Below are 13972 nucleotides of genomic sequence, written 5' to 3' on the forward strand. Positions count from 1 at the left end.
TGTTCAGGGTCTGTGGATTTGTCTCCTGCTGTTCCATAGCACAGATTCTGCAGCAACCTCGTTCCAGGGACACAAGCGCTTGTAGGGCAAGTAGCCAAGAGGGAGAGAGGGTTGGTGAGAAGGGTAATCACTATGAACAGCGTTTACTGTGTGTAGTGCCTCACAGTCATCGCAAAGGGGGTGCACGGCTTGCTTTGTGCCAGAAAACTCGCCACAAATCAGCACCTTTTATGTCCAGGTTTAATTTCTCTCCTCGGCACCAGGGAAGCCCTTTTCTTGGTGGGATATTGAGTGACTGCAGTGAATCGGGAGGCCGGTGTAACACACTTCCTGTAAGGGGAACAGGCCCCACTGAGCTGTAAAGGGTCTGTCTGTTTGAGAACTGTCAGTGTACACTACTGCTTTGGGAAAAATAAGCAGAAACGCAATATGCTGTGGAGCGCGGTAGTTTTATTACATTCGAAAAAAATGTTGGCTCTAATTTATTGTTTCATATTGGAATTTAAATTACATTTGCAAATTAGTTTCAGTTGTAATGACAGTTAATATGCAGTGTAAAAATGATCAAATTGGCATTGAAAAAGTAGAAATTTGGATAGTAGAATGTTAGCAGACAAATGAATAGCAGGTTACATATTTAATACATTAGGTTATAGCTATTTTACAATTCCACACGTTTGCTATTTTAGAGACTTTTACCATAAAAGTCCACACTTTCACAGATAGCGGTTATTATCAGTGGGACATTCATCATTGTCTTATCATATTCATTCAGGCCTATCCATGCTATTCCCTTGGCCTAATTGTCATCTCATGTTTTAGTGACAGGCTTAAGCCTTAAAAAAACCCTGTGCATATACACTCAGTGAGCACTTTATTAAGTATTAGACTATTTTTTTTAAGTCTTCTGCTGCTGCAGCCTACCCACTTAGAGTTGTGAAGCATTCAGAGATGCTCTTCTGCATACCAGTGTTGTAATGTGTGGTTATTTGCGTTACTGTCACCTTCCTGTCAACTTTGACCAGTCTGGCCCTTCTCCTCTGACGTCTCTCATTAAAAAAATGTTTCTGTCTGCAGAACTGCTGCTCACTGGATGTTTTTTTGTTTTTCACACCCTCTTCTGAGAACTCTAGAGACTAATGAGCGTGAAAATTCTGATGGTTGATGTGAACATTAACTGAAGCTCCTGACCAATATCAGCATGATTGCTTTCATTGCACTGCTGCCACACAATCGGCCAATTAGATAATCACATGAATTCAGCCAATTCAGCCAGTGAGTGTAGTTTGTAAACACACATTTTCTAGGCTGACACTCCAAACCAGTGGCGGTTTAATTATAGACACCTCTGTCCGATCTCTGAACCAATATCCCTGAATGGACGAAACCCAGGATGTTACCAGCATAAGGGAGCCCCACTTGACCAGAGTGCACCAATATATTCAGGCACTGAGGGAGTTTGTATGGAGAGTCATAGCCATAGGGTTTGCTGACTTGCGATGTTACTCAACGTTAGTTATTTTTCTGATGCCTTCATCCAACATGACTTCCAGTTGATTAGACTAAGCAGGGAACAATCCTGGAGTAATGCGGGCTTAAGGGCCTTGCTCAAGGGCCCAACAGTATGTGTGTAGGCCTACAGAAATGCAGAATTTCTTAATTGCCCCGAGTTATTTATAAAGTTTGTTGTTCCTTTATAAGTAATACATAATGAATAATACAGTTAATTATTTTAATATGTCATAACATGATGTTATGTCATTAACGTTCAAGTGCTAATAATGGACGTGACAAGTGTATGTAAAGTTATGTATATGGTTATGGAATTGGTTATGCGATTATTTAGAGCTCATATAAGCATTATGATAATCCAATTCAAAGAAAGTAATACCAATATCTGCTTATGTTTGGTTATTGTTTATTGACTAAATGTTTAGTTTACTTGATTCAAAGAGCGGAAACCCCATTGACTGGGGGGATCTAGGTCAAAGCGCGGTCCAGATCTGATGAAGTGGATCCTGTAAACAGATCAGAACCAGCCTCATGGACAGCGCCATAACGAGTCATACCCGGGAGGGAAAGGCTGTTTGCAAAGCTGGTGTAATTTTGCCAAGTTAAACAGCTCCTCTTCCGATGCGTTTGACATACTTACAACCACATAAAGGCGATGAATAATGATAAGACATCCACTCCACACGCGCTCCACACGGCTTTCATCATCAAACTGATCACGTTTTATAAAAGGCAATCAAACAGATTTCGCGGCAATTAAAAAGAAAAAGCGTTATTTAACCATTAGTGTTTAAACTAATTTAGAATAGGACCGCTGTCGTAATAGCTGCTGTTTGCGGTTTAGATTTATTTACTAAAATCTGTTGGATTCGAATAAATATTTGTGGGCGTGAGGCGTTACAGGTCCCTCTCTCTCTCTCTCCTCTCCCTCCTCTCTCTCCCTCGCTCCGGGAGCGGACAGATTCGTATAAAACGGTACCGGCGCACAAAGCGAGTTTAGGAAGCGAGAGATGGCTTCAAGTGAAGGAAAGCAGGAGCTCAGACTCGCGGACTGGATGGCCACTTTGCCGGAGCACATGCACAGCACGCCCCTCACGAATCTGGCCATACCGGGTGAGTAGGCAACTCTGTTCTACTCTCTTATATCCGCGGCTGGCAGTATCACAAATTTAACAGCCGATAGGTGTGTTATGCATATTTCTGTGTCCTTGACGGTTCAGGTGGCAGATAGTGAGTATAGTGTGCGTATCTCAAACGTTAGATTTCCGCAGAATCAATTCCATTGAAGCCACACACACTGACACATCTGCCTAATTGCAAGATGAAACGGCGATACCAGACCTGCTTCCTCAAACGATAACACTGTTTAGCAGTTACGCTACTGTACATTCAAAAGGAACAAGAGGTGGTCACCAGGGGTGGTTAAATACGGTTGTGTGGTGGGTGTGTTATCGGTACAATATCGACACGTGAGCTACAAATGAGGAAAGTGAACAGAGCCTTAAAAGTTGAGCAGGAAGCAGTGAGATACTAAATAAAGCGACCAAAATGTTCTTAGAAATATTCACGGAATAGCTATCTCGGGTTGCTTGTGAATGGACATTTTAACTGCTATTAGGCTACCTATGAGGCAATGATACGTTTGGCAATTATAGCAGGGGTCTCTGTAACTTTGAGTTATTTAAGTTCGCTAAAACAACATGGTGGTCATGAAGTTAAGAGAGGTCATTTTTAATTGTACTGGCATACGTGGATCTCTCAGTGGAATGAGCTGGTCCAGATCTGGTAGTTCCTTGCTCACAATTGGGTGGATAGATAGAGAAAGGGCAGTTGGTTGATATGTCATCCATCTACACTAAGCTAATATACTGTATTCGGCTGAGAAGAATCAGACCAGCTATATACACTCAATGAGCACCTTTTTTGGTATTTATTAAACTTATTTTTTATACTTATTGATCTTCTGCTGGGCGGCACGGATGGTGTAGTGGGTAGCACTGCCGCCTCACAGCAAGGAGGTCCTGGGTTCAAATCCCCGTCGGCCGGGGCCTCTCTGTGCGGAGTTTGCATGTTCTCCCCGTGTCTGCGTGGGTTTCCTCCGGGTACTCCGGTTTCCTCCCACAGTCCAAAGACATGCACGTTAGGCTGATTGGAGAGTCTAAATTGCCCGTAGGTATGAGTGTGTGAGTGAATGGTGTGTGTGCCCTGCGATAGACTGGCGACCTGTCCAGGGTGTATTCCTGCCTTTCGCCCAATGTATGCTGGGATAGGCTCCAGCCCCCTGCAACCCTGATCAGGATAAGCGGGTTCAGATAATGGATGGATGGATGGATGGATGGATGGATGGATCTTCTGCTGCTGTAGCCTATCCACTAAGAGTTATGATGTGTTGTGTGTTCAGAGATGCTCTTCTGCAAACCACTGTTGTAATGTGGGGTTATTTGCGTTGCTGACACAGAGGTTCATAAATATGACTACTGTCCCCTCCTACAGACATACATTGATAGTGGACAGATTAATATGGCAGGCCACACACAGCCCAGCGGACATCAGCAGCAGATGTGACGGACTGACACATAAAAGGACAACAAAGGGAAACATTTCACAGAGCATGTATCTATTCAGCCAGTGTGAATATGAAGGGAATAATCGTATTTAGGTAATATATCACTGGTGAGTGGCTCTAAGGCACTGCCCTGCTAACTCTTGGAGCACAAAAGGAATGTTCACAGATGAGTGGCAGTTTAAATTTGAAATCTGTGTGAACCGGTTTTAACCAGTTGTGCCGAGGAGCTGTTGGAGGAGGAGAGCGTATGAAACACAGTGTGGGAAAATCACACCCCAGGCTCCCTGTGCTGGGACCACTGCAGCTGAAGAGCTATGACTGAGGGCCAATCCACTCGCAAGACTGCTGATACAATGCTCTGCACTGCATTCTGTGTAATTGTACATGACTGCCATGAGGATTAAATCAGTTATGTCTGGGTTTTTTTTCAGCTGAGCTGTAATTAGTGTATCAACCTGTTCCAGCCAGTCTCTGGCTAAATTATCAGGGCACACACTCTGTTTTTTGCTTGGGACAGTGCACATTAATCAACATTTTCAGTTTCCACATCAATGTAAATGTGTTGGCTAATGAGCTCAATTTCATATGCTAGTTTTCACAGTGTGGAGGGTAAAATGTATCTCATGAGCCCACAAGCTGCACAACTGAGGCACATAATTTCCCTATTCCCAGTTCTTCTGCAGACCGCCTTTGTGACTGTAAAATAGATGTCCAAATGAAACTTGGGACAGCCTACATCCTAGTGGCTAAGGTGCTTCACTGGGACCTGGAAGGTTGGTGGTTAAAGCTCCGGTGTAGCCATGAAAAGATCTGCACAGCTGTTGGGCTCTTGAGATTGCCCGCTGCTTAGTCTAATCAACTGTAAGTTGCTTTGGATAAATGTGTCAGCTAAATAACTGAAATGTACTGAAACTGAACTGACACACTGAACTGAACTGACTAATCAGCATTTCTCCTGGTCCTGTATCCAACCATTGATCCTCCACACAGAGTCTGCTACAGGCCTGTAACACTGGGGTAGATAGCTCTGTTCCTGGAATGCAAGGGAGATGGAGGTTCTGGTGTGTCCTCCATCTGAGCAAGTATCCACCTAATTATTTAGCAGGGCAAGTTATACAAAATATACATTTTTACAATAAATCTATTTTACAGTTGTATGTTTTCTTATAGCATTGACTTAGGTTACAGTAAGTGCTGAAGCGTACAACATCAGGGGCCTGTATCACAAAGCAGGATGACTGAGTTAGCTGGATAAATGTGCTGAGTTAAACCCGGAACAGATCTTTTTGCCTCAGTCCCTATTCCAGATCGTGGCGAGGTCCAGGTTTTTACTTTTCAGTCATCCTGCTTTGTGGAACAGGCCCCAGCTGGGAATCAGACCCACAAACTTTGAGCATTTCAGAGCCCTGGAAGTAACTGCAACATTTTTCAACCAATTATCTCCTGCACAAGATACCACAGCCAGTGAGCATGAGATGACACTCAAGTGTAGTTCTAATCTGGGTGGATGTTTTTGAGTAACAGACACAAAGGTTGTGGGTCTGATTTCTAGTCAGGTGTAAAACCCCACAGCTAACCCAATGACGGAATTTAGCGGGGGCCGAAGGGGGTTTTGCGTGCTTGTCCTTCTGGCGTTGCTGGGAGAACATTAGTTGGGTTAATTATTATCCTCCGTACAAGAACAGAGCACAATTATGTTTAAGAATATACTGGGTCCGTTGCCATGGGTCGGATATGGATTGACCTGCCCCATATCCCGCTTATAGCTGGCCAGAAACGGATCAGTACAATTCTTAATATTCTCCGTTCTCAAACGGGGCCGTATTGTACGCTTAGTGGTTACTATACTTTTACTCGTTTATCTGACTCCATTTAAAATATAATTTAGAAATTTGGGTTTGCAACTTACGCGGACCTCGGGAGTGATTACATTCGACTTGTACCTGCGCCACCATTACTCAATAGATGCTCCCGGGATTAGCATTACTGCTGAAATCTCAGTTCGGTGGAGAACTCAGAGGCTGCGGGTCCAGTCAACACAATACATGCAAACCTGCCATGATAGTTGTGAGCCCAGGTTGGCGTAGCCCAAGGGTTCCCTTCGCACCAAATCACAAGAGCCGTGCGTCACCCGACCCTTTAAGGGACAGAAATTGCTGGCCGCACAGCTTAGAACTACCACAGGTGTACCGCCCCGCCGATCGGTCGGTCTTCGGCCACCATTTCCCCCTGAGTATTCAGTTGTAACTTAGGCTGAAAAGGTACAAGATGAATTAGAATCATGGAGATCACGCAAGTTCCAAACAAAATAGTTTATTTGCAGACAGGTAGGTTATTAGCTTTAGAATATCACAATCAAGTATAAAATACATAAATTAAGAATAGAGATAGAGTAAATAATCATACCTAGCCTGCTTGGACTACACACAAACACAGAGTATAGAATATGCCGTATGGAATATTGTACATACACATACAATATGCTGTGTAGGAAGTCGAATACGATCTTCCACTGCTACACATACATACATACGTACACAAGACATGTTGTGTGGGAAGTCGAATACGATCTTCCCAGATTGGTCTGTCTCCCTTGCTTTTATGCCAAATCATACGTTTGAAACCAGGCGGCAGTGCCATAAATCAACCTGGAGGGGTGGTCAAATCTGGAATTTAGACCCCCACCGTTGGGGGTTGTTGAGTAGGGAAAATGAGATGATTACCAAGAGAGGACGTGTAGGTTTTCCCTTGGGATACTGAAACTATAGTTTATTAAATTCCATTTGGTATGAAATGTATCTCATCCGATTCCTTGATTTTATCAGATCATATCCATACCAAACCGATTACCCTTATGTTTTATTATGTTGCAGTTATCATGAAACTTCCCTCCTGATTATCCATTTTACATGCAATTCCTGTTACCATTACACAAGACTTAATGCAATAATACAAGGATCACATGGGCAATGTTTTCAAGGTGTTACCGGGTCTATTTACTATCTTAATAGCAGTTTTGAATATTTAATCTAAGAGAGCAGTCACCGGTGTAATGACAGCAGTGCCCAAATGAGGGCACTGTGGCATTGTCCGGAGTCTTCCCCCTTGGAAGTGACCAGGTATGGGGTCACAGGGAGGTCACCAATGTTCGGGAGGATTCTTTTCCCATGACCCAACTGGCCTTGGACCACTCATACATCTTAACTCCCCAACAGGTAGTCTAAACAACATTGAAACCCCAGCTCTCAGGCCCCTCACAAATGGCAGCCCTTCCTGACCTTAACCACTATGCTACAGGCCGCCCCATCATATCTATGAATGCTGTAGTTGGGAGTTTTCATGATAACTGCATTATGCTGTAAATATGTCTTTGTGCCTCTCATGGTAATATACCTTTGGGATAAACCTGATTTGGGTGAATGAAAGGAAAGGAGACATCCCAGACTGTTTGGTTTCTTCTCCTTATCTCCGAAATCCAGGCCTTCGTTCTTGACCCTAAAAGTGAGTCACCCATCTATAATTTACAGCCAGGCCCACCAGGCAGGGGGCTAAAACACATGGCTTCTACAGAGACAGCTTTTGCCCAGTTTCCCCTCGGCTCCTGAATGGTTATGATATCAACGGTAGACTGTTACAAAAACTAGACCATTACACCAGTCGCACTGAACCAATCAGAATAACACCAAACATCAACATATTCTGACCTGGGATTATCATGAAACATCTTTATACCATCTCCAATATTCCTGTTCTGGAATGTGAGAAAAGAGGGCCCAAGAAGGCGCCTCTAAGAATCCTTCTCTAGCTCTCCCCCACAGGCATGTGTGCCAATGGTGGGGGCTAACAATGTATGCTCCAGGAGGGGGAAGTCAGCAAGCTGACCAGCACATGAGACCAAATGTTACTTATGACTGGCTTACAAGGGTTCTGGTTTAGTACTCTTGAGCAACTGAGTCATTACAATAATTCAAAATACAACTCTAATGGATTTCATGTGAAAATCTACTGCATACGTCGCTCTGGATAAAAACATCTGCTAAAGGCTGAAACATATTGCCATCTTGTAACTTATGATGCATGGAAAAAGAAACACTCTGTCCAAGCGATATTTGTGCCGAAAGCATATGAGTATGGCATATGTTGTAATTTGCCGGGTAGATTAGCTGCTAATTGCTGCAGCTGGCAAGGTTGAAGCGGTGATGTTTTCTGTTATTAGCATGAGAGCTAGCAGTGGAGGGGTGGGGGGTTTGGTTGGGCTCCTGAAGGGGTGGATGAGCAATGGGGGGGTCTCAGGTTTGGGGTTGGGTGGGGGGGTCTCAGGTTTGGGTTTGGGTGGGGGGGGGTCTCAGGTTTGGATGGGGATGGTCTCAGGTTTGGGTTTGGGTGGGGGTGGGGTGGGGTTTGGGGGTTTGGGTGGGGGAGGCTGAATCCTCCGCACCACACTGCTTCATGTTGTGTCTAATTGCTTTCTTATTTGTGCAGCTTTCTGTCACCACTGAAATGGGAGGTGATTTATTTCCAGCTCCCAGTGATGCAGCAGCATGTTAAACTTGGGGCTGTAACAGCCAGAATGCTAATGGACAAGGCATTCATAAAGGGTCTAGGGTATCCAATTAGCCTCAAACTGTCATGCAAGGGTTGTTTCTCTTGAATAATTTTTCCATTGGGTTGTGTAGGACAATTATTCAGGAGAATGTGCTCAACATAGTGAGAGTAACAAGTGTTGAAGTTTAAAAAAATCATTCCCACTAGTAAAAAATATGCTGCTTTGAATCACTTTTGTTCATTGTGGAAAGACATGCTTTTTGAAAATGTTCACTTCGTTAGCTGTAGCATGCTAACTGGTGAAAAGAACAAAAATCACTGAATTTAACCAGCCGGTGACTACAAGAATAGCCGCGTTGGCAAGCTAGCTAGCTAACGTTAGCCACATTAACATTATTGTAGCAGTGGCTATTGTGTGCTCGTTCAATAGTAGAGCTGTTGCTATTTAATTAGCTAGCCTTCAACTGAGGGCCGTTTTCCATAGGCTGAGCAACATTTTCCATAGATAGAGGGATGTTTTCCTTCAAGCAACAGCCGTGGCAAACAGCCATGTTTTTTTAGTTTTATGATTAACTTCTTTTAACAGGACTGTAGCTACATGCTGAATATGAGAACCAATGGAAAATTGGGTGTAATAATTCAGACGAAAGTCAAAAGTGTATTATTCTAAAGATTGAATTCATAAACTTGAGAACAAGGGGGCATTTATTAAAAAAATAAAAAATAAAATAAAAACAAAGATGTGACTCAGAACACATACATCTCTGTTCCAGTTCTGGGCACAGTGAAGGATAAAGGACTAAACAGGGGAGATGGATATTTGTTGCCTTTTAGGAATCAAATCCATTTCAGGCCCTCTTTTTGCCGATTACACGCCATAAATTACTCTCTCGATTTGTAACATTGTGTGTAACTAGCAGAAGCTGGGGGATATAGATTTGCTTCCACATTTTGAGGTTTCCAGGTGTTGTCCAGATGTTGTTCATTAACTGGGGAACTAGTTGTTCTCCAGATACCAAACTAGACAAAAAATAAAAAAAATAACAGCCAACACGGGCAGGGACGGTTGTGTCTGATTGGTCCCTCCGGAGTTGTCTTGTCATTGAGTAGCCAATTAGCCGCACTGTATGTGTTCACCCTGTGCGCCTGTTACATGAACTTGGGCTGAACGTGGTGCTCATCATCCACCTCAGCGTGTCTCCTGGGCTTGGCTGTTTAAGGGAATCAGTTCTTATTAGTCAAGCCAACAGGTCTCTTATGTCCTCCCATCCAGACCTCTGACAGGAAGTATCAGCAGAAGGGGGGATTATGGGTATGTGGCGTTGCTTTTCCCTGCTCCTGGGTTTTGTTACAAATCGATGTTAACGCAGATGACAGTATTGTGCGGTCCCTGCAGGAAACCCACTGGTGCCCCAGGTCCCCAAATCACATCCGCCCATGCCTTAGGCATGTGGTGCCTTCGCTTTCAATTCCACCCAACATCTGTGTTATGGTATGAATTGCAGTCGTACAGTAGATGCTTTTTTTGTGAAAATGATTAGAGGACACTGAAATAATAGAAGAGAAATTATCCTCCACGGCAAGTTCTTCCATCAATATTTTACCTCAGTTTTTTCAAGTTTCACCGCATAATCTATAATGGTTTGATGAGTTGGGGCTATCGCTTTCTGCTGAAACACAGACCATCACATTATTTCCACAGAGGCCTCAGAAAATGGAGAATGAGATGTATTTAAGCCATTATGAATAACAACATTATATTCTCCATCAGTTTCCAAATGAAAACAATTGAATAAAGCATAATTTGATTGTTTTGTAATTGCTTTAATTAATTTAATTTAATTTGCATGCAAGTTTTGGATTTGAAGAGCAGGGTGGTTTAGGTGGGAAAGACAAAGAGGTCTAATGGACAACAATGGCACTTGTGTGGTTTCCTCCTTACGTCACGCAGTTTCCTCTGTGCTGGGCTACACGTGTGGGACAGGTAGGAAACTGGAAGGGAGAAGCAATGCGTAGAAGCCGTGGGGACACTTTGCTGTAGGTGTTTCAAACTTCTGGAAGTTAATCTGAGGTCCTTTGTTCACTGTGGACATTAGCGACCTCAAGGCACTTTTCATAAAAAGTAGGGGGTTACCGAGTATCATGGCAAAACACCCCAAACTAGCTCACCTGGCAGTGTAATCACACCCAAAGTTTAAATGGCTCAATTAGTTCCTCATGCTCCACCTAAGCTAATGGTTTGTGCGTGTGTGTTCAGAAACAAAATGGCTGCTGTGCATCTCCCAGGTGAGTGCTACTCATTGTTGCCCATGGCTAGGGAAAATTTAGCCTTTAGCTGATTGATAATGCGTTTGTCAATGGAATCTTTGGATGAGGCCGGGGTTCAAATCTTGAACTCGTCCCTAAAGCCTGCATACTGTACATTACATTTTCAATGTTATTTTGTATATCACTTTTGACAGAACACAGATGCTCTACAGAGTAACAGAAGGGCAAGCACCAGGCCCAAACCCCCAAATAGCAAGCACATATACAGTACATACAGTGTTTATTTCATATCACTCTGTAATCTAGAATGATAGTCTGAATTGTTCTCAGGTGTAATAATTATTGGTTTCTTTTCAGTCTAACAACAGGACACATCTTGGGATGTGATTTGTTGATTAGAGCCAGGGCTGGGATATGATGTTACTGCAGGGGGAGGTGGGAGACTTGGTTCAGGAAACGTTGAGATGTAATTTACTCTTTTTATTTAGCCTGGTGAAATGTGGTGTCAAGCTAAAGGCCTCTCGAGGGACTGACTGCACTGTCACTGACCACTCGGTCATATTTACGCGGTTATGACCTTATCGAAGGCTTTGGGATCCTATAAGAGATAGCTCCAGATCTGCCTGGTATGTGTGTGTGCATCTGTGTATGTTAGTGTGTGTGTATGTGTGCACACGTTTTTGCATATATGTGCGCACGTGTGTGTGTGTGTACATGTACATGTGTGCATGTACACCCCAATTCCATTGTGCTTATGCTCCCGTTCCACCATGCTAACAATCCCCTTCCACCGTGCTAACGCCCCCGTTCCATTGTGCTAACGCCCCTGTTCCATCGTGCTAACGCCTCCGTTCCATCGTGCTAACGCCCCTGTTCCATCGTGCTAACGCCCCCGTTCCATCGTGCTAACACCCCTGTTCCATCGTGCTAACGCCTCCGTTCCATCGTGCTAACGCCCCTGTTCCATCATGCTAACGCCTCCGTTCCATCGTGCTAACGCCCCTGTTCCATCGTGCTAACGCCTCCGTTCCATCGTGCTAACCGTCCATCGTTCCCCATTCGTTCCTCAGGCTCGCACGACTCCTTCAGCTTCCACGTGGACGAGGCGTCTCCAGTGGGCCCCGAGCAGCCCGACGGCGTGCAGAGCTTCGTCTCCGTCTTCGGCACCGTGGCCAAGAAGCTGATGCGGAAGTGGCTGGCCACCCAGAGCATGGACTTCAGCGCCCAGCTGGAGGCCAGCGTGCGCTTCTTCGACCTGCGCATCTCCACCAAGCCCCGCGACCCCCAGAACCAGCTCTACTTCGCCCACGGCCTCTTCAGCGCCACCGTCCGGGAGGGCCTGGAGCAGGTCAGCGCCTTCCTGGCCAGCCACGCTCGAGAGGTGGTCTTCCTGGACTTCAACCACTTCTACGGCCTGCAGAACCTGCACCACGAGGGCCTGGTGGCCATGCTGAGGGAGGTGTTCGGCGACCGGCTCTGTCCCGCCCTGTTCGCCCAGGAGGTGACGCTGCGCTACCTGTGGGAGCGAGAGCTCCAGGTGTTGGTGTTCTACCACCACCCCGTGGCCCTGGATGTGCCCTTCCTGTGGCCGGGGCAGATGATGCCCGCTCCCTGGGCCAACACCCCCGACCCGGAGAAGCTGCTTCAGTTCCTGCAGGCCTCGGTGTCGGAGCGCCGCCAGCAGGGGAACTTCTTTGTGTCCCAGATGGTCCTCACGCCCAAAGCCAGCACCGTCATGAAGGGCGTGGCCAGTGGGCTGAGGGAGACCATCACCGAGAGGTGTCTGTCTGTCTGTGTGCGTGTGTGTGTTCTCTGTCTGTGTGTCTGTGTGTGTGTGTGTCTCTGTCTGTGTATCTGTGTGTGTGTGTGTCTCTGTCTGTGTGTCTGTGTGTGTGTGTGTCTCTGTCTGTGTATCTGTGTGTGTGTGTGTGTGTGTGTGTGTCTCTGTCTGTGTGTCTGTGTGTGTGTGTGTCTCTGTCTGTGTATCTGTGTGTGTGTGTGCGTGTGTGTGTCTCTCTGTCTGTGTGTCTGTGTGTGTGTGTGTCTCTGTCTGTGTATCTGTGTGTGTGTGTGTCTCTGTCTGTGTATCTGTGTGTGTGTGTGTGTGTGTGTCTCTCTGTGTGTATCTGTGTGTGTGTGTGTGTGTCTCTGTCTCTGTGCCTGTGTGTGTGTCTCTCTGTCTGTGTATCCCTGTATGTGTGTGTGTCTCTCTGTCTGTTTATCTGTGTGTGTGTGTGTGTGTGTCTCTCTCTCTCTGTCTGTGTATCTGTGTGTGTGTGTTTCTCAGTCTGTGTATCTGTGTGTGTGTGTGTGTGTGTGTGTCTCTGTCTGTGTGTCTGTGTGTGTCTCTCTGTCTGTGTCTCTCTGTCTGTGTATTTGTGTGTGTGTGTCTCTCTCTGTCTGTGTATCTGTGTGTCTGCGTGTCTGTGTGTCTCCTTGTCTGTGTATCTGTGTGTGTGTGTCTCTCTATCTGTGTATCTGTGTGTGTGTGTCTCTCTGTCTGTGTGTGTGTGTGTGTGTGTGTGTCTCGCTGTCTGTGTATCTGTGTGTGTGTGTCTCTCTGTCTGTGTATCTGTGTGTGTGTGTGTGTGTCTCTCTGTCTGTGTGTGTGTGTGTCTCTCTCTGTCTGTCCATCCTTCCATCTGCCTGCCTGCACAGTATGTAGATGGGTATGCGGGCAGGGCCGTTTGGGCATGTCTGATTTGGGCGTTTGGGCGTGTCTAATTTGGGCGTTTGGGCGTGTCTGATTTGGGCGTGTCTGATTTGGGGCCGTGTGTGCATGTCTGATTTGGGCATGTCCGATTTGGGCATTTGTACGGGGTCTGCAGAACGTGTCTGAATTGAGCATGTGCGGGGTCTGCAGAGCGTGTCTGAATCAGGGTGTTTGGCGCCCCCTGCAGGGCTCTGCCGGGGATGATGCAGTGGGTGAAGGCCCAGAGGCCGGGCGAGGGTGGCGTCAACATCGTCATGGCCGACTTTGTGGAGCTGGGAGACTTCATCAGCACCGTCATCACCCTCAACTACCTGCTGGAGGAGGACACGGCCTGGGGGAAACACTCACTCCGGGCCCCCTTATCCTAA

At 45.7% G+C, this 13972-nt stretch overlaps 1 protein-coding gene across 1 annotated transcript; it reads left to right on the plus strand.

Moving 5' to 3' along the window:
- Nucleotides 1-2522: 2522 nt before the first annotated feature.
- On the plus strand, nucleotides 2523-13972 carry LOC133141510 (PI-PLC X domain-containing protein 3-like). The gene is made up of 3 exons (XM_061262081.1): nucleotides 2523-2625; nucleotides 11962-12670; nucleotides 13792-13972. The coding sequence occupies exons 1-3, from the start codon at nucleotides 2523-2525 to the stop codon at nucleotides 13970-13972; spliced, it is 993 nt and encodes a 330-aa protein (XP_061118065.1).

Source organism: Conger conger, chromosome 12 (genome assembly GCF_963514075.1).
Source record: "Conger conger chromosome 12, fConCon1.1, whole genome shotgun sequence".
NCBI classification, from domain to species: Eukaryota; Metazoa; Chordata; class Actinopteri; order Anguilliformes; family Congridae; genus Conger; species Conger conger.